This window comes from Gymnogyps californianus, chromosome 1 (genome assembly GCF_018139145.2).
Source record: "Gymnogyps californianus isolate 813 chromosome 1, ASM1813914v2, whole genome shotgun sequence".
NCBI classification, from domain to species: domain Eukaryota; kingdom Metazoa; phylum Chordata; class Aves; order Accipitriformes; family Cathartidae; genus Gymnogyps; species Gymnogyps californianus.
In genome coordinates this window covers 208,907,441-208,934,039 of record NC_059471.1, presented here as the reverse complement: position 1 = coordinate 208,934,039, position 26,599 = coordinate 208,907,441, and the positions used below count along the sequence as shown (strand labels likewise).

At 37.1% G+C, this 26,599-nt stretch overlaps 1 protein-coding gene across 1 annotated transcript in view; it reads left to right on the top strand.

Moving 5' to 3' along the window:
* The window catches only part of SEMA3E (semaphorin 3E), a 148,054-nt gene that overhangs the window by 62,329 nt on the left and 59,126 nt on the right, over window positions 1-26,599 (top strand). Inside the window, exons 2-3 of the mRNA XM_050890720.1 lie at window positions 14,290-14,450; window positions 23,917-23,976. Of these exons, the coding sequence (XP_050746677.1) occupies window positions 14,290-14,450; window positions 23,917-23,976 (221 nt within the window). The remainder of the gene's footprint in view (window positions 1-14,289; window positions 14,451-23,916; window positions 23,977-26,599) is intronic.

The window sequence follows — 26,599 nt, the reverse complement described above, 5'->3', positions numbered from 1 at the left end:
ATGCTTCCTCCTATCTTTTTTTAATTGGCTCATCTAATAGCAGTTTTGGTGCTTGCCTTTGCAGATTATTCTGAAGCTAATAGATCTGACTGTCACATTCTTTGTATCCTTATTGTTAAATGACCCAACACAATTCCTTGTCTTGTCTTTGCAGTATTTGCTGTTTTCTTTCTTTCTTGTTGTTTTTTGTTCCTTTATTTTCTGTCAAAAGCAAGTATATACAATTGTGCTGTGTTTTAACAACTTTATTTTCCATTGCTTCCAACAGTGGAAAATGGAGAGAGAATGTTTTATACTTATCTTACACCCAACTAGAACAAGTGTATGAGATTACAAAAGATGTAATGAAGACCATTTTCGTTTGGTTTTCTTGTGATACAAATATAACGCACATCATGGTCCGTGTGGTCTCTTAGTGCCAGCCATCCACTGTTACATAAGCGTTGTTTATGCAACTCTTAGACTGAGAAATATATCCCTCTGCAAGAGAGCCTGTTGAAATCAGAAACTGTTCATATAGATGATACTTATTTATGTGAACAAAGCTGGCATAAATAAACGAGACATTTATGTCTACACAAATGAGCATTTTCTAATGCTTTTCCTGCTTTTTATTTTTCTCTGTAAAGAAAGCTGTCTCACTGCCTTCAGACTAGACACTGTTTTATAATAACCTACAAGGGTCAGAATAGAATAAAATGTTCCCAATTCTTTAATTCTTAAAGAGAGAAAATTCCCTTGAACTTCAGTTAAGCTTATATAGTAAGTGGCAGAAGTACTTAAGTGTAACATTTTCCTCTGAAGTATTAATGAAATAAAATATAAACAATTAAGTAGCTTTCAGTTAAATAATACATGTTTAGGACCTATTCATTCCTAAGTGCACTTACTTTTGACAGTTTGATAAATATATTATTCTGTGACAAGCTATTTCATCCAGTTCATTATGTTCTTTTTACATATTTTCCATAGTATCAGGAATGGAGAATTGTATCCTGATGGATAAATACTGGTGCAATATGCAGCATGTATTACAAAATTAACCTGTCCTCAGATAGTCCCATGCTCATAAATAGTATGCAGAATATAAATGTCTGTTTCTATTGTATTCTAAACAAAAACATTGCTGTCAGATTCAGTAATATGGTATTTGGGATATAGGTAGTTCTAATATATCTTCAAATTTTTTGTATTTATATTGAAGATAATTTTGGAAGTAACCTTCATATCTCAAAAGTCAAGATTTAGAAATTGTCTTGTAATCCTGTAAAAGGTTTCTGAATGTTGTCTTCTACATGTCTTTTTTTCTCTACATCTTTCCATCTCTACATACTACTATGAAAAATCCATAGCAGTTAAACTAATGAAATATTCTTTTTTCAAAAGTTTTTTTTATTTTAGAGGTAGCTAAATTTTATTAAAGACTAAAATTTTTTATAGAACGAATAACAGTAGGTGCTTCAAAAGTATGCAGAAGTTCTTTGCTGGCCATATGGATCCTGGTTTTGGTTTTGTTTTTTGTTTATTTTTCCCCTATGAAACATTATGAAATCATGGAAATTGAATGTTTTCATTGATTAATATTTTGGCAAAAAAAAGGATATTTACATGTTTTAAATTAAGAATTCTGTTTTGTTCAAAGAATATTTCATTTCGAAATGTTAGTTGACACAATAAAATGATGACACTGCTTTAATGAAAATAAATTATGTAAAATTATTAAAATAGTTCCATCACATCAATGTGAAAATAACAGGCTTTTTCAATGTTTGAAAACGTTCTGTATTTGAAGATTTTATCCTAGTTTGGGATGGAAACATTTTTCAAAGTCCTTAAAAATTCTTTCAGTGTTAGAAAAATGTTCCCTCCCAGTTCTGATACCTCGTGTGTGTTCTGCTCCCTTTTTTCTGAGGGCAAATTCTCATCATAGGATAGTAGCCTTGTGAGTCATCCATTGTACTTGCATTCAAAATATGAAGTGTCCAACAGTTACATACAGACTTGCTGAATGATTGTTGCAAATCATGTAGAGCTAAATCCAAACCTTGGAGAATTTTGTGAAAACTGAAATTATTATTTTCTCATTTTCCCCATCTTCATAATGGAATTTTTTTCCTTTTGCTTTCTTTTTTGGCTGTGCCTTCCAGTTAGATTGCAAATTCTTAGAGAAAAGGATTGTCCAGGGCTGTATGTTTTTGCAGTGCTGAGCCATACATAATCCAGTAATGAGTGGTGTCCCTCAAGGGTCCGTGCTGGGAACAATACTATTGAATATCTTCATCAACAACATAGACAGTGGGATTGAGTGCACCCTCAGCAACTTTGTGGATGACACCAAGCTGAGTGGTGCAGTTGATATACATTAGGGAACGGATGCCATCCAGAGGGACCCTGACAAGCTTGAGGAGTGGGCCCATGCAAACCTCATGAGGTTCAACAAGGCCAAGTGCAAGGTCCTGTCCTGCACCTGGGTCAGGGCAATCCCCAGTATCAGTACAGACTGAGGGATGAATGGATTGAGAGCAGCCCTGCAGAGAAGGACTTGGGGATATTGGTAGATGAAAAATTAGACATGAGCCAGCAATGCACACTTGCAGCCCAGAAAGACAATCATATCCTGGGCTGCATGAAAAGAAGTGTGGCCAGCAGGTCGAGAGAGGTGATTCTCCCCTTCTACTTCGCTCTTGTGAGACCCTGCCTCAAGTACTGCATCCAGCTCTGGGGTCGCCAGCACAAAAAAGACGTGGACCTGTTAGAGCAGGTCCAGAGGAGGGCCACGAGAATGGCCAGAGGGCTGGAACACCTCTCCTATGAGGACAGGCTGAGAGAGTTGAGGTTGTTCAGCCTGGAGAAGAGGAGGCTCTGGGGAGACCTTATTGTGGCCTTTCAATATATAAAGGGGGCTTATAAGACAGACGGAGAAAGGTTTTTTACCAGGGCCTGTAGTGATATGACAAGAAGTAATTATTTTAAACTGAAAGAGGGTATATTTAGATTAGATAAAGAAGAAATTTTTGACAATGAGGATGGTGAGACACTGGAACAGGTTGCCCAGAGAAGCTGTGGACACCCCACCATTGGAAGTGTTCAAGGTCAGGTTGGACGGGGCTTTGAGCAACCTGGTCTAGTGAAAGATGTCCCTGCCCATGGCAAGGGGATTGGACTAGATGATCTTTGAAGGTCCTTTCCAACCCAAGCCTCTCTATGATTCTACGATCTAATCCCTGGATCACTATGGGCTTCTGCACAGCATTCTAGTATATAAAATTGAATCTGCTGTATCAATCCCTCATTTCCATAGTATCTTTATAATTCTAAACCTCAATAGCCCTTGTAAGAAATAAAGGCTATTAATGAAATTATCTCATGTTCTACCTACTGTAAAGTCAGCTATAAGAAGACAAGGCAGGTTGATCCCAAAACATCTGAAGTTAAGCACCAATGCTAAGCCAAACATCAAGATGAAGGTGAATTTCTAAAGGTATAATGAAGGAAGAACTAATGGAGGAACACCCCTTAAGTGTATGGTGTTTATAAATACTATGCAAAATGAATCAAGACACAGTCATACTGAGACGATGTTCCATTTTGAAAGGAGAAGGGTGCTTGGATTTTTTTATGGTTACCATCAGGTCAAATGAGGACATAGAGATGTTACTTGTAATTTGGGGAGATTGTTTCTCCCCTCTACATGTAGATTTCTCTGCAGTCTGACAGGGCTTTTATTACCACCGGGTATTTTTCTAAAAGCATCTGAAGGGTTTAGGAGCACAAATTACATCTGAAATTCAGTAGGGTCTATTGTCTGACTCTGTTAGACGCTCAAATTTACCATGAGAAAAGATAATGTTTATGTCAAATGTACAATAAACTTCTAGGATTTCCCCTGTCTTGCAAAATCTGCCAGAAACAAATGAATAGTGCGGAAAAAAAAAAAGAGGGGGAGGATGGGTGCACATATCTGTGAAGGTTTAAGGATCATATGCAATTGTTCATAATACAATTCATAATAGTTATGTGACCATTAACAGCTGCCTAATATTGACTTTTATTCTCTGGTTACACTACTTAGGATCAACTCTGTTGAGTTCTACTGGCTCAAAGACAAATGGCAGAAGCATGTCTCTGGTTTTGACTGCTAATATTTGCAAAGCGTTATTGATTCTGAAAGGTTTCAAATACGTCCCAAGCTATTCAAATAAAGCTTTTCTCTGTCTCTTTCTTCCAAGGCATTTAACTTAACCAGCATTTTACAGATAATTAGGCATACTGAGGGAGAAACAGTAGAGACAACAAAGATCCTTAAAGACAGTTTTTTCTATGTATTCCCCTGCATTGCAGTGCTTAAAATTGCAAACATTGACAAAGTACAACCTTAGCTTATGTATAGAATGTATTTTGGGGTGGAATTCATTTACATTTAACTATGTATCTAAAACTTAGTAGGCTTCCTTAAAATTTGGAGTATAGAAATGACTACTTTTAGATTATATGCGTTTACATTCTTTTATAAAGGAATTTTAAAATGCCATTTGGGAATGCCTCTTTCTCTTGTTCTGATACAAAAGACAGCTGGATAAATATCTTAAACTAGACACCTGACTTTTTGAACAAAAAAAAAAGCCGAATATGACATATCCCACCTACAATATAAGAGTTTGAATTCTTTCATAAAAATCTGTCTCATAATAAAAAAGATAATTAAAATAAAGCCAGTGAACAGACTTTTGATGTATTCAGTTTTCGTTAATATTTAAAAGTATTTGGGACATATCAGGAAAAGCAGGATCAAATAATGGATACATTAGTGCTAGATAACTCAAATTAGGTAGGTCTTCTGAAGACACTGATGTTTAGCAGCTGAATACTTGTCTCCTTTCTGTGAATTAAATCTTTCCAGAGAAGCTATTCTGTTCAGTTAAAGAGAACAGACTTTGAGGTAACAGTGTATTCATTTCTGCATAAAACCCATTCACTGCTGTTTAGAGTTGTTGTGCTTAGTAAAACTTGGGTTTATTTCAGTGTGTGAGGTGTAGCAAATCTTTCTAAACTCACCTATGGCATATTATCTCTAACTCTGCATCTGCTATGAGTAATTGATTTGGCAGAAAAAAATACCTTGAAAGTTTCCTTTCATCTTTTTAGTTATTTCCATCTCAATTTTCCCTCTGCCTTTCGCTTTTCTTACAATGCCTCCTTTCTCCTCCGTTCTGTTTTTTATCATGTTGATGATTCCAGATAGCCTTACGTACACTGTCAATCACATGCCATTCTGCCCAAGAGCATATGCCCCTGAAAATCACATGGGATAGCTCATTTTTATCCATCTTTTTCAAAGGAAATTCAATTTAACAGTCATTTTGAATAGCATAAAACCCTGACTTTTGGCATCTTCGTTTTAAATAAAAGCACCAGATTCTCTTTCTGTCAAAACACTGGATCTCTCCATAGGAAGAATTCTACCCTTCCCAGATTGGTGTGGTAATAAGCATGTAGTAAGTGGTACACCTTAATAAATCAAGTCCTCAAGAGACTGGACTGTCTGTGTTTCATCAGAAGAGGGCTGTGATTATTTGAACCATATGTATCTTCTAAAACTCAAGAGTTTTATAAATCGATTCTTTCACTTGTTAACACTATTAAGATATTAAACATAATATAAAACATCTTCTGTGAGTATAATTTAAAGGGAACATTTCTTTGTATGCTTACTTCCTTAGAAATACATTGGATGAAGTAGATAATGTGCTCAAAGACTATTTCATGGATGCTTGTGTCATCCTTAGACTGGAATAATTTTGTATCAAAAATTTCCGATTTATATGTCTGCTGGAATGTTTTTATAGACAATCACATTTCTGAAGCTTTCTATCATGCATTCTATATTTAGAAAAAAATTCTGACATTAATTAATATTTTTATTATCCACAGCATTATCACTTATTATCACCTACTCAAAATGCTTTATTAAAGAGATAAGGATTTAGGGTTTGAAGTCACTAAAGAATTGTAGGCAGCCACATTTTACTGGTTTAATATTGCTCACATGAATAAACATCTACCCTACCTTGGACTGAGACTTGGGGACTTGTAACAGCAATGGTATTACATCATTTTTCATAAGCGATGAATATGGCTTGATATTTTCTACCACAACCACATTTTTGAACTGCATTGTCAGAGAACACTTTGGGGATGTGTGTACCGTTTCCAAGAAAAATCACACTGGAAAGCTAAACAAATTTTTTTGATAATAGAGTCCCCGGTATAAGGAGTATGTCAACTTGACCATAGCAAATTTGTTTGAATGCATGTCAAAATTTGCTATCTAACACCGAAATGAATAACAAAAATAAATGATCCATCACTCGGCAAGCAATATCCAGCTAACTGGAAATAGATATGGAATCAATATAGTAAGCTTAATTTAAGATCTTTGAAAATAAATGTTGACTGAATTATTATTATTAAATACTAAATATTATCATTAAAAGCATGTTATGAATGCATGGAAGAAATTATCCTTTAAATAAAAGTTTAACATTGGAATGATGAAGATTTCCTCTCATTCTGAGTTGATTCCCTATCTGTTGTTTCTCAGGTTCAGATAAAATACAGGGGGAAAACTATTATTCATGTACTGTTTCACATCTATTTCATCTATATTGGTGTGATTACCTAGCTGAAAGTTAATGAACTTAACTGGGAAAAATGGCAGATGAGCTCTGGATTAGGCCTTATATCAGAAGCCATAGTAGCTTACTACTGCTGTAATGAAAATCAACAATAAGATCCAGAAATTTGGAGGGTCATATATATTAGTGTCAGAAAACAAATAGCACTTCAACATACACTACTGTTAAGCAGGTGCTGTAAATGTTTTCAGCTGATTTACAAAGAAGTTTTCTTCTAAGTCTGTAAATTGGCCATCATTACTAGGTAGGTTTGATTACATACCAGAAATACCAAGATTTTATTAAACTGCATTGAATTTCTTTTTAAGAATTAGTAATATTAAATTGAATATCAGATAATTTTTATTGGACTGGCATGCGCTTCTAGAAATGCATCTTAAAAGTGCAGTAAACTCATCTTGTATGAAGATTATGTGTGATTATTTTTAATTTGATGTACACTGTGAAGTTTCCAGCAAGAACTAGAAACATTATGAAATACTGTGTAAGCATACACTTTGTTTTTTTAGTAGTAGGTAGCATATCAATACTGTAAGCCCTGGCAGATTTGTAATGGTTATATTTCTGTTGTTTAGTAACTAAAACCAGATCAATTATAGTGGCACTAACTGAGTATGTTATTTTGCCAGCAGGGAAGAAAAACTAAATATTTGCTAGATGTGACAGACTATATATATGTCACAGTATATATGTGACATATAATAATGTGAAATGGAAATATCACGGATTAGGACATGAGCTAACACGATTAGCTGTGTTAAAGACTTTCAAGTTCCACTGAAATTTTTCTGCCATAAGCTGAGTAGAATTATAAGAAACAAAAATATACCGTATGATTTATTACATGTTCCAGTCATAGGTTTTTCCAATATTCTTAGAAAAAAGAGAGAAGAGAGTTTTGTATTGCATACAGATTGAAAATATTCTTGTCTCCCCAAACCATACCTTTTAATTTCAGAAACCTTTGCCTCTCTAATTTAAACAAACTCACAGGGAAAGAGCTTTGTTTGAAGTTTTCACTATAATTTCAACTTCATCGCTAGATCCACACATTTGGAGGAAGAGCACCAAACAAACAAAATTATTCATGAACTTTGCTGCACCAGCTCACTTCGTGAAGCCAATTATATTCTCCAAATATAGCTAGATAGCCAAACTCACCTGCTGTTAAGAGCAGAGGTTGAATCATGTGAGAGTAGTTATGGACTAATGGGTTTTTGCTTGTCATTACTAGAGTTTGCTTCTGTCTCCTACCCTGCCAAGTTTCTGAGGCTTCTGCCTGGCAGCCACACAGATAAAACCTCAAGCAGTGAAAGTTCGTACTTCAGTCTCCCTCACAGCCTTTTAAGTTTATCTCCTACTGATTAATGTTACCCAAATAAGATACTAAAATATCTTAAGAACTGTGTTTTAAAAGTATAGTGGCAACTTTCAGCATTACTACTACCAAGATTTTTTAGTTACTTTGCTATTTGCAATTAATTCTGCCTTTAAAGTTCTTGGCTCAGATTTTGCTAGCAAACCTCATGTGGCAGCACTGACTTCAGCCATCTCTGGCCAAGTTACACTGTCCCCTCTTCTATTGCTCAACTGGTTCAGTTGCTCGCTGGTTCATCTGAGTTAATGTATCCTTCCACTACCGGGCAATCACTATCATGACCCTATAATTATTTTTGCAGCAATATAGATGACTGATGACTGTAAGCATAGGAAAGTAAAAACTGCTAATGCATTATCTCATTTTCAGCAGCATAGTTTTTTGGGGTGAGTTTTTATCTATTTTTTTTTCCCAGGGAAGAAAACTTCTGCCTCCTGTTACCAATTTTATACGGAATATTGCTAGTTAGAGGTCTTAACCTTGCCAGAAAGATCCAACTACTTGTAAGATTATATTTTTGTCCTTGTGATGGATGACTCTTTAGAGTAACCTTGAATAGTAATGTGCCTTAAAGTACTGGTGGTTTAAAACCGAAGGATACTTGCATTGCCTGATCTTACTATTAACCTGTAGTTCGTAAACTGTGTTACAGGTATTTCAGGCTCTCCCCTATGTCTCCTTTTTCTTTTTCCTCCTTTTTGTTTCTGTCCCTTTCTCGTCACATGTAAGCAGATTTTGGTTATCACTTGCCAGCTATACAGCAAAAAGCCGAATTAACTAAAATTTCATAAGGCTCACCAAATTCTTATAAAACTTGTTCCACAGTCATATTTATATTCCAGGACTATGCTGATAATTGGAAACATAAAATGTCATTCAGGTGTTCACATTACCTAGACTTTATATCTGTGGCCTTTAACATTATTGATGGGGACAGAAGGCAACCCCAGTTGTTGCCTCTTCCTGTAAAGCAGCACTGAGACGTCCACCTTATGTACTCAACATGTTCAAAGTGCCAGACTCATTTGTCAGTGCCCTGCATCTGGAAAACATCTTTGCCGGAAGAATGTTCTGCAGCATGAAGTAGTGTGGGAGGTGAGACTATATTTCTGCAGAATTTAAAAGAGGAACCAAAGATTTTTATGAGGGCAAAAAAGGGCAAAAGCTATAGATGTCTGCAGTTGTGATGATGTAATGCTATGAAAAACAGAGCAGAGCAACAGCAGCTTTGTCAGTCCCTGAGGAAAAAAAAAAAAATCTGTGGTGATATTTGTCTGTATTCAAGGTTCAAAGTTATATCTTACTACGTGCTTAATTTCTGAGAACCTGTTATAAATGAAATCTCACTATACGCTGGCTGCTGTGGAGCAGCAACGAGGTTTTTGCATTTAACATCCTAAGCCTATTTTAGTTATCAAGCATTTATATTTAAAAAATATTGAAATAACATAATGAAAGGGTGACTTCATTTTTTTTTTTAATAGAAGAAATGGCTGTTTTAACACAGTCTTGGAAGTTAGAAAGAATTACATACTGATCATTAAAACATTCAAGAAATCAGTTATTATGAATGTAATTAATATTGCTTGATAAATGGCTAACAGAATCCATCTTGTCAAAGAGGATATTATATGAATATGTTCACCAAAGTAGATGTGCTATAAGAGAAAGTACGGTAAGCAAGATTGGTCTGAATATTTGCCAGCAAGCTCTGGCAGACAGATAACAAACATTCAGGTTTGTTCTCAGCATTTAAAACAGCAAGAAATAAGATTTGTTCTCTTATGAAATGTAATCTATCAGCCCAGACTTGCTTTAAGGCTTTCATAGGTAAGTGAAGTGCCATATAGGAATATGTAAATATTGAAGCAGTCCTTCCTTTATTGAGTAAAATATTGTTTGTACTGTAATGGTGTGGTTTTAGTTATGGTGTTGAGCTTTTAGATTAAAATGGCAAAACACTATAGTACAAAAGCTGAATAACATTTTCTCAAATTTGGGGATCAGTACACTGAGGCAACTTGAAGCTCTGTTTTTACCAAAAGATAGGAGTAGGAATGCGCTTTTCTCTTTTGTCCTGTGTGTTGAGCGCTAACAATATATTCTCCCTGAATAATTCATCCTCTTTTTCTCTTGCTTTTTATTTCTTTACACAAGATTTTTATAGAGGAAGGGCTTTTTGTCACAAAAATCTATAGAAGCTCAATAAAAGGAAGGATTTTACTCAGCTGAAATCTTTAGCCATTCCCACGTGAAAGAGGAGCTGAGGGTTTCTAGTCCATGTGCCAGAACAGTTTGTGTACTCTACCCACTAACTGTTTAATATAAAATGCATAGACTATTTTGAGCACTAGAGCCAAAACTTCTTTCTCAGAAAAGTAATTTAACTACTAAATTAGAGTCATGCCACTGCTTCTTCACTCTTCCTGAAGCTTGAATATTTTGTTGCACAGCTTCAACAGGAAATGGAGAAAGCATCCATCCTTCCCTACCAATCTAGTAGCTAATAGCTTGTGATTAGACCTCTTTATAGAGAGAGAACAATCTGGGTTTCAATCCATTTAGAAAAGGAAATTGAACTCATGTCTGCTATTTCTCAGGTGACCGATTTAGCCACTAGAATATTTAAAAAACATTAGGCAGCACTATATTTTCTCTGGCCAGGTTCTCAAAGAAAACCGCAGTTGCACCTGATCTTGTAAGTGTGCTAGATGTGCTCAGCATAAATGTAGCTATTAAATCCTAGTACTAGGTAGAAGAACCTCTTTTTGGGTTATGCTCAAGTTTAGGCTTGATCTAGAAACTGAATTTTTCAAATTAAGGGTGTAGGCGTGAGCAGGACCACAACTCTTGACATCTTGAGGAGTCTATAGTCACAAGGTGACCCTTGCTTCTTCATAAGAAACATAAGCTTCTTCAGGGTAACTGAGGGTAGATTTTGGGGAAAGCTGCTTTAAGCTTTGAAATTAAGTATCTCACTCCCAATTGTGCCTTGATTTCAATGACTGAAGGTATCTCAGCACTGCAAAGTGCACTGATCCATGAACTAACAATTCACTAAATGAGTGTGAAGGCTGTGCAACCTGCGGCTGCAGCAGCTCAAGTCTGGAAGTAGCACGGCTGCATTCATGTAGTGCTATATCGAACCCAGCTTGCTGAAGGGGCATAGCACTACATGAATGAAGTTCTACTGCTTCAAAACCTGGGCCATTTACATCAAGCCAGATCATAGTGAGATTCACTTGCCTAGAAATGACAGGCATCTAATGCCATTTTAGACTCCCGGATATCCCACCCATTCTCCTGACATTCAGAATGTGCTGTATCATATTTGCCTGCACTATCCTAATATCTCAGATATCCTACAATGTGCAGAAATCCTAGTACCTTTCAAAGGAACTACATAATACTGGTACATTTGTGTTACAGTAACAAAATCACTCCCCAGGTCCCACTGCTTGGTATTTTCCAGCCCTTCCAGATGTCAGGTTCACTTCTGTGCTTGTCTCTAGACCCACGGCAAAACCAGGCCTGTATAGCTTTGCTGGAGGTAGTCCTAGAAATATCTCTTTTTACAAATTTCATCTTGAAAGGTGTTCGATATTCTCAACTTTCATTTAAGACAATGAGAGTTGCAGGTGTACTTGGCAGGACTGAGTCTTATATGAGTAGTTACCAGTGTACACGATCAGGTAGAGGACTGTTCGTCATGCCTTGTGTTCTCATTGAGAACACGTGAGTGAAATCTCTGATCTATGTAAAGAAATATTCTCTCATTTATGAACAATTTGCCTTCAGGACAACATGGAAATAAATCAGGGGAATCTACCACAGTATCCTTTTGTGGCTTGTATATAACTAGAATTTAAAATGCAATTCTTTTAACTCCAAGACTGATTCAAAAATAAAATATATTGGATGTTTTATATTCTTGCAAATAAAAGTGGCTTTATTTAGGACCAAAAGAATATTTCTAGTTCTGCTTTCATTCCGTTTCTAATCTGATCACAAACAAGCAATGTTCTCTGGAACAGCACTCTGATGGATTTGCTTGGCGAAAGAAGCTTCTTCTGAAAGCGCCATTTCCACATTGCTATGCAGTTCTGTGCTGAGTGTATCACTGTCAAAGAATGTATATATGTTTGCTGGCCAGTATGTAAAGCTTAGACAAAAAAGACTCTTGTTCTGCTCATGATGCTCCTCTCTGTGACTTAGTTTTCCCATTTGTTAAATGAGGCCAATCACACCCAGGTACAAAGTGTTTTGACCTCTACTGTTAAAAAATGTTATGGAAAGCCTGGATATTAACATTATTCTCCACAGCTATTTAAGGAATAGATTCTTTCTGAAGATAGCTCAGGAAAGAAAACAGTTGTGAGGCTGAATTTCTAGTATGACTCCTTTGATAGAAAATTTATCATCTAGGGAAACAGCTTTCAGAAACTAGGTGCTTTCAGCTTCTGTTGACTTTAATCAAACCTAGTCAACAAATAGAACAAAATATATTTATCCTATTATTAAATTCCCTTATCATCACACACACAATATAAATAATAATTTAAAAGAAAAAGAAATTGTGGCAATTTGATGGATTAAATTAATATCCTCATTGAACGCTAAATTTCTTGCCTTGGCTCAAAATACTTGTTCTCTTTTCTATACTTTAGGATATAAGTAAGCTATCATCTCATGAGGAAAACTCGTCATGCTAAATCTTTTTGTGGGTAAGGTAAATTCAAATTCAAATATGGAATTCAAATCTCATTGATTTGGAACACCCTTTTCTCAGGGAACACAGGACAAATTTTTAATAATTATTATGAATTTTGGTGATTTAATATTTGGGTACCTTATGAGGCTGCATTCTCAGATTAAAGATATACATCAATTTCTGAAAATCACGGCATAAATGGATGGCATATATGGCATCCCAAGTGGATGCCATAGTGACAGACCTGTGCGAGGACTTTCTCTGACATGTAGGACCAGTCAGTCCCCTTGCAGAAGACCAGCTGTGTCCTCTATGTGGCTGACAAGCTGCTGCATGGACGAATGAACATAACTGCTGGTGTGGCATACAAGCTGGAGCCTCCACCCCAAACTGGATGAGGGCCCATGTGTTGTCTTCACTAGCTCTGGGACAATCCCACTTCTCCCAACATCAGCTGGTGGGCCACATCCAAATAATTGGAAAAGTTATGCTTAGGGATAACTGTGAGGATAAGCTAAAAGGAATTTAGTTGCTTTTACCAGGAGTGATTTTTGTTTCTTCAAAATAAAACAATTTACCACAACATAGACATAGGAACATAGTTCCTTTCCCCCAGTCCCAGCTCCGCTGTTCTGGAGACAGTCCTAAGGTACTCTTTGTAATGACTTCTTTTGATGCTTCCTGACAGCAAAATGGTTTTCAGCCTCTCTGGCCTGCTGCGAGCTGGGCTGTGCTCTGCACCATCTGCTCAAGAGTGCAGAAAGACGCCTGTGCTTGCCTCTTTCTTCCTTCCTGAGGCCTGATTCCAAGTTTCTGCAACATTGCCTGGGATGAATTTCCCTTTCTCCATGGAAGTGACTTTAGCCTGGATCATGTGCAGCTAAGCCCCAGCTCCCTTTATTTGGTCAGCGCATTTCTTGACAAAATCAGTAATTGCTTGGAAAACTATGAATATGCATTTCACAGATTTCATACTATTCTCACTGAATTCAGAGGCAATTTTTGCAATGAACTGAGTGGAGACAGTGCTGGGCTTAAAACAAGCAACCCCATCCCCCAACGAACAAAACCAGAACAACGTTGTGCGTACAGTAAAAACCTGCAGGTTGACATGCCTGAGGGAAAGACAAGGTGACAATTTCCAGGAATTTCTTCAATTTCCATCAATTCATTTATTTTTTTCCCATTTGCAGTTAATGTCCTAAGCAGTGTTTTTTCCTTTTCAGAAAATGTTAAGGAGAAAACTTATTTTCACCCTTCGCCATCTCACGATATTTTGAGCATAAAGATTATGATGTAAAGATTCATACACAAACCTCCTGGAGAGCTGGCTCGTTTTGACAATTGTTCCCAGGTGTTTTGTGTCTCTTTCTTACTCAAAGATTATACGATTAGCATTTTAATGCCCCACAACTTCTTGTCTAGTTCCCTAAGAGAATATGAAAATGAAGCCAGGAAAGCTAAGCTGTTTGGTATTTATCACGCACACTCTGATTGTATTTCAGAGCTCTGGGATTTAAACAGGACGTCAGTCTTTCATAGCCCATTTGGATATCTTGGTCTTCATGTAATGCTGCTGGATGAGTATCAAGAGCGACTGTTCGTGGGAGGAAGAGACCTCTTGTATTCCCTCAGTTTGGATCGAGTCAGCGACAACTACCGAGAGGTGGAGTAAAAAGCTATATATATATTAGTCACTTCATGTCATAATGTGTAGCACAGAATATCAGAGTTTGCATGACTGGAAATGAGATAATGGAATTTTTGTAGATGTTTTGTGCACGAACTTTAAGGTCACATTTATATTTAAGAAAAATACACTGATTACCATTTTTTCCCCAGTAATAACCAACAAGGCTCACTCTAGATGAAGAGATCTGGGGGTCATATAGCTATTTCTCACTGGTTTCGGCATGCTTACAGATGTTTAGAGCATCTCACACTGTGTGCATATCTGATTTCTGTATCATCTCCGCTATATTACCAAGGAATAATTTCTCCCCGGTATTTGTGGGGGACTTTTCCACAGCAGAAGAGAAAATGTAAAAAAAAAAAAAAAAAAAAGACATGAAAAAAATAATTAGCACATAAACTATAAGACGTTTTCAATAGCAGCATAAACCATGCAGCTAATTTTTAGCCTTCTTTAGAAATTGGATTTTGCATTGGTTTGAGCCAGAAGTGCTATTAAGTAGTGACTGAAAGCGGCATTTGAAGTCTACTCGGTGGTCTGTGAGAGAAAGGTGGTTTAAGTCATAATCCTACCAGAGAGCTCAGTACATCGTAGAAACCGCAACTGATCAGCAAACTGGCAATTGAAGTGGAGAGGCCGGAGTTTGAGCTGATGTGAGCCTTGGCTTCCTTACTCACTTCTGCCCTTGGCAGCTAGGATTGGAAGCACATGGGGCAAAGGAAGCTGGTAGGAGCATTGCTCCTGCCTCAACCGTCTTGACTGTGGATAAACAATGTCTTGAAATATTTCAGTGTTTTCCTTATCTACTTTTTAAAATTTTCCCTATGTGTTTTGATATATTTTCATTCATTCTCAAATTAATAAATGAATGAAAAAGTGAGTAATAAAATAAAATCCCTCTGGAGGAATATGATTTTTGTTGATGTCCATACTGCACTGACCACTGATGTTTCAAATTCTTTTCTTTCTGCCCCCATGTTGTAAGTGAATATCACTATTCTCATGCCAACACTCTGGTCAACTTTACCATAAGCAACCTTGCTTATCTCCAAGTGTAATTAGCATGTTCCACTACTGTGAACAGATATAATATGCTTTATCTTTTTTATAAACAATTTGGGAAAGGCAATCCTAGATATGGGGAAATGAATATACTCAGGGAGGCCATTTGAGAATTTATCTACATTAAAAAAAAAAACCAACAAACTTTTTAACTCCTCAGAGAGCAATGTTACATACTGAGCTTTGTTCCTCCACAGTGAGATATGCGTTAACTCCTTTTCCATTTGATAAAAATTATTAATATCCTGTGACAAGATATTAGAGCTCAGGGATATGAAAACATTTAGGAAGCAGTTGTTTCTATAAAATAAGCTTTTTTCCCCTTCTCTTCTTCCCCATTTGGCAGTAAATCTGTATGAGGAAAGATGACAGGAGAGAGCACTTTATGCTTCTGTCCAACCACCATTGTCCCATCTGGACACACTCTTGAAGTTTGTTGCTCTCCTCCTTGTTGTTTTTAGATGGAAGATCAGCCATTTACTCTGAAACCATACTCTCTGTCTTGAGACCTGTGTGCAGAGTATGACAAATTAATGGAAGCTTTTCTTGCCTGCTTGCCTGCTTTTATGATGTGCAAAAGATGAGAAACTGGAATAAATGGAACTTGACCTAGCATGTTCAGAAACATGACCTCACTGGGACTTAGCTCCCTTGAATACAAATGTCATGATCCTTTTCTCTTTTCCCAGTGTTCACTCAGTGCAGATCTCATTCAGTGACAGCTAGGGAAAACTTGATTGTCCTACAGCACTGTCAGCAAAAGGGTGGAATGAGACATTTCTGTTACATGAGAGCTTAATTACTGAGATACATTGGGGAAAGTTCCTGGAATTGAGAGACTGGTTGATTCATTATTACCAAAGGTCTTCGTTAATCTGTCTTTAACTGTATGTTGGTTAGCCTTTGACATTTTCTTTCAAACTGAAGACTTTAGCTTAATTAATTAATCTAAACCACCAGTTAGTTACAATCTAGTGAAAGTATAGGAGTGGAGGCAAGTTCCTGGGTTTTATTCTCTCTCCGGTAACCAGGATGAGTCACTAGCTGCAAAAGAGATGTTTCATAAAGTTGGTAGTTTTGGGCAGATTTGTATAGATCTTTTTCATCTTCTGTGTTCTAGAAAACAGTTTATGTGTTTTAATTCATTGCCATCCCTTTCTCCACAACTTGGAACACAAATATGCTTTATAAAAACCAAACTAAAACCCATTCCCAATTAGAGACATATCCCTTCTGCTGTAAAAAGACCTAGTAATTCAGTTCTAGCAAGCATATTAGAAGTCCCCGAAAGAAAAACAACAAAATGCTGAGTGGACACAAAATGTTTTTGCATTGAGACCTATTGACTGCCAAAGTAATCCAGCATTTCCAAAAAACTCAACTTGTGATGCATATGAGGCATGCATCCTATAAATCTGCATTTAACAGACTACATTTTTTCTTAAGATTCAATTCTCTTCAGCTTTCAAATATAAAGCAGCACTCTGAAGGGTAGATTATAGCTTTTTCACGTAAGCTATTAGCTGTTTATGTGTATATCTACCAACATTATTTTAAGCACATATTATCCTGACCACTTTTCATATCCGGTAAAGAAAAGATACTTACAAAATGGGAAAAATCTTTCAGGGAAGAAACTACTACTGTCATTCTTGCATTGGTTGGGGAATCCAGAGATTCAGGTTGAGCTCTCAACTGTGGCATAGACCTTCCATGTCATCCTGGACAGAGTCTCACTTCTCCATTGGTCAAATTATATTTCCTTTGCCTACTTTGCATTTTTTTGTGTATGTACTCTTTGTATCTCTCCTTTCATATAATACACACAGAAATTTTCTTGCTTAGAGTATTCAACATATCTTACCATAAGTTTTTGAACCAAAGTTACCCATGTGCCTTGGTTTCTATATGAAGAATGTCCTAACACTAACAGTAGCAAGAATGAGGGAGAATACGAAATGTGGATATCAATATTTACAGAGAATTAAAGCCATAGAAGTACTTGAAACCTTGTGTAAAGCCAAAGCTTCGGAGGTACCCTTCTTTGGTTTCCCTAAGATCTCATTCCTTTTGACACCACCTTTGGAATCAAACTTTACACATATTTGGGATTTAATCTGAAGTCTTTAAGGCTTGTAATGATCTAACACACCGATAGAGAACTTTCTTTGATATCTGGTGCCAAATTTATTTTAAAAGGCATTTCAGTTCACCGTAATTGGTGCCAGAGCAGATCTTAGTTGACAGCAAACTTGAACCAATGCCAGTAGTTCATCACCACTGATCTAATACCTCATGGAGAAGGATGACCTTTATTTCTACTTTTTGTCTTTTGTTGGAGTGAAAATAAACTGCACTTCCTATTTGCCCACAAACTCCTTACAGATACTCTTTCTTCCTACCTTCTGCTTCAAAGGGCTCATGAAGGCCTTGCTCTGAAAAGAAGCCTTCCTACTTCTGTAAATAGGCTTGTGCAGGCAGATTTCAATGTGCTGTTTCTGATCTGGTACGAGATAGCTCCAGATTAGGACTTACGTCTCTGTTGTAATAAACTATAGAGACCTCATAATATACCCTGCCTCTAGTGAAGCTAGCTATATTTCCACTCCAGAGCTGGCTGAACACAAGTCTGCAAGAGCAGGGCTTGCTTGTATCTCCTTTGAATACTGTGTAGGAACATACATATATTCAAACTGAAATAAGAAGCACACAATTTAGCAGTGAGTTTTATTATCCATTGGAATTACCTCCCAAGAGGCAAGGTGGCTATGTATTTGTAGATAAATACACATAATATCTAGTCATAACCAGATATTTTTGCAGAATTTGTGCTTCAGCCAAACACAAGATATGTGTTAATTAAGCACTATTTATTGACTTAAACCAGGGACAGGATAGTTGAGTCACTTAATTGCTCTGTCATATACTAGAGTTCAGACTAGCTCACACAGTAGTCTGTTTTGGCCTGAAGTGGTATAAAGCTCATATAATTTCTTTAAATTAGTTTTCATTAGATATGCCATCCTGTTTTTTGAGGCTAGTGACTGAATAGGGAAGCTCTTTGGAGACACTAATTAGCATTCCAGCTCCAATTAAAGTTTTCCCTGTATCTGAATTTGCTCAGTAGCTGTTGTCTGTACTGCCTTATAATTCTATTTTTTCCCATAAGGAGTATATGTAAAAGTAGCTTTTTCCTGTCTTTTAAATACAGTGCTAAAATTACATCATTCAGGTCTCAAGGATGATAATATTATGGTGCAAGATGAGAAACCATCACTAAACAAGCAATTAAAAAATTTAAAATAACCTGCAGAAGTGAAAAGTTTTGAAAAATTATGTCCAAGCCAATAATTATGTCAAGCATGCAGCCCAGTGAAACGTATGTTAGTGTGTTCTTATTCCAGTCCAGATGCACAGGAAAATTTCCCAACAATAGTTATTGACAGCTTGCCAAAAGATTGTAATCCTGGCAAAGAATCAATTCAAAGTTAAAGCTGGTAGTTGTCATAACTCTAAAGCATAAACATCAGGAAAAATAATATGTGGCAGGTTAAAGGCTACCGTTACAACTGATTAATATCTGGATTTCCATGCAGTGCAAACACATCCTCTGTTGTGCTAGCTAAGTAAAACAGCAATAATTACACAAATATGATTAAGTACAGTAAGTACACCTTAGTAAAGTATTGCTTGAGCCATTTACTATAGATTTCTTTGCAAATGATCTTAACAGATCGAGCAGCTCTTCTCAGTTGTTTTAACTGAGCTAAGAAATCCTCATGAAGATTTCAAGATTAAAAACAATAATTTTTTTTTTTTATGTTTTGCAGAACATTTTTTTACTATACATATTTTTGACTACTGTGCTTAGACCCAAGATGTATGTAAAATCAAATTTTGAAATTTGGTATGATAGCAAAATCTGATATGCAGAGGTTTTCTTAGTCTCTAGTCTAAAATAATCTTGAAGAGATTAAAATCTTAATGCTCATTTATGTTAAGATTTATAAGCCTCGTAAGAGTTATGAGTCTTAAAAAATAATTTCTGCATAGAGAAGCTTCTTCAGGAGACTCATATGTATTACTAAAGTCATAATTCAGACTCATCTACTTCAGGCAACTAACAGGGACTTGCCTTAGAGGTAGGTAATTTGCTACGAGCATCTAAGATTCCTACACCTCTGTACAACCTGCAGAAAAAGTAGAGAGATGCCTGCCTTTCTTACTCCTTCTGTTAGGCATCTTTTGCTAAGATAAGCCATTGTAAGTATCCCAATAGGGAATACGCATATGGCTGAACCAACACAGAACAGGGCTTCGTTTGGAGAAGGATTTGTGCAGGAGTCACTTTGGAAAGCAGATACCTAGCAGCACTGGTAGATACAAGGACAGAGGGTAGCTCCTGTTACACATTAGCTTTTTGATTAGAGCAACTCACCCAGGAAGCAAAGCCCTCCACCTCCTCTGCAAGAGGTTTGTGCACACATCCCCTGCTTCTAATTAGATCATGGAACAGATCCTCCTGGAAGGTATGTCAAAACATATGGAACAGAGGGAGGTGATTAGAGGCAGCCAACATGGCTTCACCAAGGACAAATCATGCCTGACTAAACTAGTGGCCTTCTACAGTGGAGTGACTGCATCAGTGGACAAGGGAATAGCTACAGATATCATCTGCCTAGACTTGCGGAAGGCTTTTGATATGGTCCTCCACAACATTCTTACCTCTAAATTGGTGAGGTATGGATTTGATAGATGGACTATTAGATGGATAAGGAATTGGCTGGAGGGCCACATCCAAAGAGTTACAGTCAATGGCTCAATATGAAAGTGGAAACCAGTAATGAGTTGTGTCCCTCAAGAGTCTGTACTGGGAAAAATACTATTTAATATCTTCATCAACAACATAGACAGTGGGATTGAGTGCACCCTCAGCAACTTTGTGGATGACACCAAGCTGAGTGGTGCAGTTGATATACATTAGGGAACGGATGCCATCCAGAGGGACCCTGACAAGCTTGAGGAGTGGGCCTGTGCAAGCCTCATCCTCAACAAGGCCAAGTGCAAGGTCCTGTCCTGCACCTGGGTCAGGGCAATCCCCAGTATCAGTACAGACTGAGGGATGAATGGATTGAGAGCAGCCCTGCAGAGAAGGACTTGGGGATATTGGTAGATGAAAAATTAGACATGAGCCGGCAATGCACGCTTGCAGCCCAGAAAGACAATCATATTCTGAGCTGCATGAAAAGAAGTGTGGCGAGCAGGTCGAGAGAGGTGATTCTCCCCTTCTACTTCGCTCTCATGAGACCCTATCTCAAGTACTGCATCCAGCTCTGGGGTCCCCAGGACAAGACAGACATGGACCTGTTAGAGCAGGTCCAGAGGAGGGCCACAAAATTGATCAGAGGGCTGGAACACCTCTCCTATGAGGACAGGCTGAGAGAGTTGAGGTTGTTCAGCCTGGAGAAGAGAAGGCTCTGGGGAGACCTTATTGTGGCCTTTCAATATATAAAGGGGGCTTATAAGAAAGAGAGACTTTTTACCAGGGCCTGTAGTGATATGACAAGAAGCAATTATTTTAAACTGAAAGAGAGTAGATTTAGATTAGATATAAAGATGAATTTTTTTATGATGAAGCTGGTGGGACACTGGAACAGGTTGCCCAGAGAAGTTGTGGCTGCCCTATCATTGCAAGTGTTCAAGGTCAGGTTGGACGGGGCTTTGAGCAACCTGGTCTAGTGAAAGATGTCCCTGCCTATGGCAAGGGGATTGGACTAGACGATCTTTGAAGGTCCCTTCCAACCCAAACCATTCTATGATTCTACGATTCATTCTGTAATTCTATGCTAAGGACCAAATTCTTGTTGCTTACACTGCAGCTGCTTTTCAACATTCCAGACAAAGCGGGGGCATTGGATTACCACTTTGGCTTTTTTCTCTTAATTCTGTGTATGCATTTAATTTGGTATGTCTTAAGTGGAAAATGTGCATATAAAATATTTTCAATAGCACTGGGACTAAGTATCCAAATACAAAAATAATCACCCACACACAGTGTATTTAATATTAGGTTACAAAGTCAAGTGTTTTATTCCCTCTGTGGTTTCTCTGTTCCTAACAGCCACCTACACCTGATATGGGCAAAAGCCCCCATTTTAGCCTGCTAGTTAGAACATTTCTTTGGGAAGTGGAAGCTGTGACTTCAAACTTTTAGGCTCAGGAGATCTAGAGTTCATATCTCCTCACTTCTAGGCTTTTGGGTTAAGCATAGGCTGTTGCCTATTCAATCCTTGACCAGTGAGTAAATGACTGTGGACCCTTAGTTTTGCACTGAATGAACCAGCAATGGTCTGACCAGGGCAGCTGGATGAGTACCCTCATGGGAGTTCAGCAGAATTCAGGTACCTCCCCAGACTACACAGCAGCAATGCAGAGACTAGATGAGAGTTACTTCTGATCATACATAGATGACTATAAGACCATCTGATGGAAAACAAATGTTCTGATTAATTTTAGGTGCCTTGCAGGATTTAGGTGGTGTCTGAACTTAGGTGGTCTGATTCGGGCACTGAGACCTAAACACTGACAGGCTGCTGAAGTTGACAAGAATAACATATAGCTGACCTCTTGCTTTTAAGCACTAGGCCTCTAGGATTTATAATTTATCCCCACTTTTCTTACAGTTTACTTTTCTCATAATTTATCCCCAGATTTTCTTGGTTTAGAATTATTTCAAGAAAACTAAGTTAATTCAGTCACGAAAAAGGAAGAAAAGAAGCCTAGAGGAAGAACTTAATTTTAAAATGTATTCCAGATAGAAAAATAATTTGTGATTGGACTGTTGACAAAAATGTCTTAATGATGACGTCCATTTTTTGATACTTATTTGGTTTCAGCCAAGCCTGATATCACTGAAGTGAACATGTTTTTGTTTTCATTTTTAAAAGTTGTAAGAAATGAAGTAATCATTCCAGTCTGCTCAGTCATTGTTTAACATTGGTTTCATCCAAACAAATCATGCATCTGGAATGAAACATGAATTTTATACAGTAGGTAGCTGAAAAAAATCTCACTTGTGTAATTTGGCTTCACTTCTAGTAATTGACTGTGAAGAGCTGATCCTACTCCCGTGAGGTTAATTGCTGACCCTCATTAACTTCACTGTAAACCATTTCCTTTCCTAACTGTCACTTAAAGCAGGAAATCAGTAGTTCAAAATTAATATTCTATGTTGAAAGTCACTGACAGTTTAGCAGAGATACTTCTACTGAATTTATATAAAATGTTCCATACATTAACTTCCTTTAAATTCTGCTGACTAGTATTAAGCTTGCTGAGTTACCGTAGGCAAAACAGTTATGTTTCAACAAAAATATTTCTTATCTTTTTGTAAACTTGTATAGATATTTAAAAATAAACTTGGAACATTTTACTTGAAAACTGTTCAAAAGGCAACAGAAACTTGATTAAACTTTATAACATGCAATAAAAAAGTGTATATATATAGTATAATGAGTCAAGTATAAAGACAAGTGCAAAGTCTTGCACCTGGGACAACATAACCAAAGGGCCCAGAACAGGCTGGGATCTGTGTGGCTGGGGAGCAGCCTTGCTGAAAGGGACCTGGGGGTCCTGGTGGACAACAAGCTGAACGTGAGTCATCAGTGCACAGCTGCAGCAATGAAGGTGAATTGGATCCTGGGCTGCATCTTCAGGGGCGTTACTAGCAGAAATAGAGACGTGATCATCCCACTCTACTCAGTGCTTGTCAGGCCTCACCTGGAGTACTGTGTCCAGTTCTGGTCCCCGCAATTCATAAAAGATGTGGAAAGACTGGAGAGGGTCCAAAGGAAGGCCACAATGATGATGAAAGGGCTGAAGAACCTGCCCGACAACGAAAGACTGAAGGAGTTAGGTCTTTTCTCCCTGGAGAAGAGAAGGCTCAGGGGGAACTCATCGCAGTATTCCAGTACTTAAAGGGCAGCTACAAAGAGGACAGAGTCTCTCTCTTCACAAGGAGCCACATGAAGAAGACAGGGGGCAATGGGTACAGGTTGCACCAGGAGGTACTGAAGAAATTTTTTACAGTGGGAACAATCAATCACTGAAACAACCTCCCCAGGGACGTGGTGGAGTCTCCATCACTGGAGGTTTTAAAGATGTGATAGGACAGGATGCTAGATAATCTCATCTAGGCTCCCTTTCCCACGAAAGGTTGGACCAGATGATCGTTCAAGGTCCCTTCCAACTCGGGCTGTTCTATGATTCTATAATTCTGTTCTATGAATCTTTTACATGAAAAATAGTGGAAAAGCTGGATTGACATGATCAGAATGCCAGTTGAATGATTTTCTATGTTTCGTTTTTTTTTCCTCAGATCCATTGGCCTAGTACACCTCTGCAGGCAGAAGAATGCGTAATTAAGGGAAGAGATGCTGTAAGTGTCATGAATTACAAATCAAATATACTTTAATTATACCAGTACCTAGTCCAAAACAAGGATTCAGGCATCCCTAAACTTCAGAGAGATCAAAGCACAGATATAATTCCAAGCGTTGCAGCTTAAAAATGTGTAACTATTGTGAACACACTAAACTATTAGTTTAATTGCTTTTCAAACCAACTCATAAATGGTCGATGAACACTTTTGATCATCTGAACTTTCTCCTAATTCTTTTTCTGGTGATATCAAAGAAGTACCTTAATAATTCTCCTTTCCCATTTCTATTTCCCTTTCTTTTCATACACATAGGATACCTTCTCCATTCAAACTTTTTCACATTCTAATTTATCTTTAAAATTCATGTTCTCTAGAATACTTTCAAAAAAGCAGTTAAATTATTAATAATTATAAAATATACTCTAAATTGTTTTGCCCTATAGGTTTTTTGGTATATTAATAAAAATATTCTGTTTTAATGAGCCCCAAAACTGTTTTATTCTTGTGATCCAGTGCTTTGACTGTAATCAGTTCCCATGGAAAGACCTGAAAGCTCACTGACATACAGCAGCTGATATCATTGGCACCACAGGATGAAAGTTCTTCTGGATGGGAGCTCTCTAATTTTGCAGTGCACCAGGCTCATTATCTGTACCTCATAAACACACAGCAAGTACAACACCTAATAAATCCCACAGCTGAGAGAGCTCACACTGTACCAAAGGATTTGAAAATGATGATAGTTTTACAGCAACAGTGACGGGAATGTAGGACATAGAAGGGCACATGCACAGTTTTCCCACAAACACAGCAGACAGGCAGCCTTGATGATAACCACAATATATTCCCAGTGAAGATTAGGAAGCTATAAAGATTCCTGTTGAAGTACAAGCATGAGAACAGTCCACATCAAGGGAATCGGTGAACCAGATCGGAAAATAATAATAATAATAATAATAATAATAATAATAATAATAATAGTCAACATGATACTTCACTCCTTACACTCACGTGGCCTAGAACTGATCCTTTTTGAGGTATCTTAAAAGTTCATTCCATTTTTCTGAATGCTTTTGTACCCTTGAGAATTTCGGGTGGCTTTGGTTGAAAACTGTGTTTTTCTACATTATCCAAACTTCGTGGTCATGTTAAATGAATCCAAAACCTAAACTCTTTCAGCTTTATTTAATACTACCTCTCAGCATAGGCTGTTATTACAGTTAAAGCTCTGTCATCTTTCCTTCACCACTACATCATGGGATTTATTTTCTGATACTTTGACAATATTCTTTGGGTTAAATAAATGCAGAAATAGGTACTGTTGTTCCAATGTAATGTAAAGGTATTCCCCTCAGACTCATGAGATTCCCTAAAATTCAAAATCTTTTACAATCCACTCTGTTATTATAAGTCTTCAAATTTGCATTGTAATTAATGTGATCATGTAAAGAACTTCATATGTTTCCCACATCTCTCTGTACTGTGAAAGTTTGGTGTCTCTATTCTTTTAAAAGAAAAACACAGAATTTTTAAATAATCACAAGACTCCAGAACTGGAGTCTTTAAAAAAAAGATGTTAAAATTGTAAAAGCTGGAAATATTGTAATACCAAACAATACCAAACAGTATTCTGATCCTCACATGAGACCTAATTATGTATGGGACTATGTGAATGAGTAAGACTAATTAATTCCAGGGAAACCTTAGTAATTTTCATCAGCATGCTCAGTATTCAGTAAGCTAAATTGCTCAACCTGAAAGGAATCTAAATTAGAATAAAAAACTTTCCTATTACTTTTCTTATCACCTTCATTTTTTGTAGCCATAAACCAATATTGACTTAATGGCATAATGTCTTAAAAGCAACCCTTTGTCATTTCTAAGTTCTGAATGCTATTTTTCACACTGTAAAATCTCAGAAAAAAATTACTCATCAGTGCTCTTTCAAACCTTTTTGCTTATTTCCATGCTGTTTCTTTCTTTCTTTATTTTCCTTTGCAAAAGATCTGTTACTCAAGGCATACTTAACATTAAGTAGAACTGAAAATGCTGTAATAAGCATCTCAGTGTTGAGGTACTTCATGTGTTCTCTGCCACCTTTTTCTATATAACAGAATAGGCCACTTTTACAAGCTTTTACAACCTTTAAAAGTTATCATTTCATCTTGTACCAGTAAAACCACAAGTATTGTAGTCATAAACACAGTTTCAGAGAGCTTATAGCAGACTTAATAGGACAGTTAGAAAAGCCTTGTCTTAACAACACGTGCATCACCTTAAACTCAGGCCACACTTTTCTGACCTGGGTCAAGCCAAGGAAAAAATCCTTCTGCTCTCGTCCAGTGTGCCAGGAAACACACCTGTTAGCCTGTGGTGTGAGAGCTTTTGATCCTTTCAATTATTTTATCAGAATTGGAAATCATTCAGATATGGAAATCAAATTCTGTAGTGATGACTAATTCCTTCACACTGAGAAGTTTCAGATGAATAAAATTCCACAGATCTATTAATATGTCTATAGAGCCTCCTAAAGACAACCACAACATTTAATTAATTAATATAGTAGGAAGAAAACTTATTTTAATATTCCCTTGGCTGATGCATCTCTTCCTTGTTATAT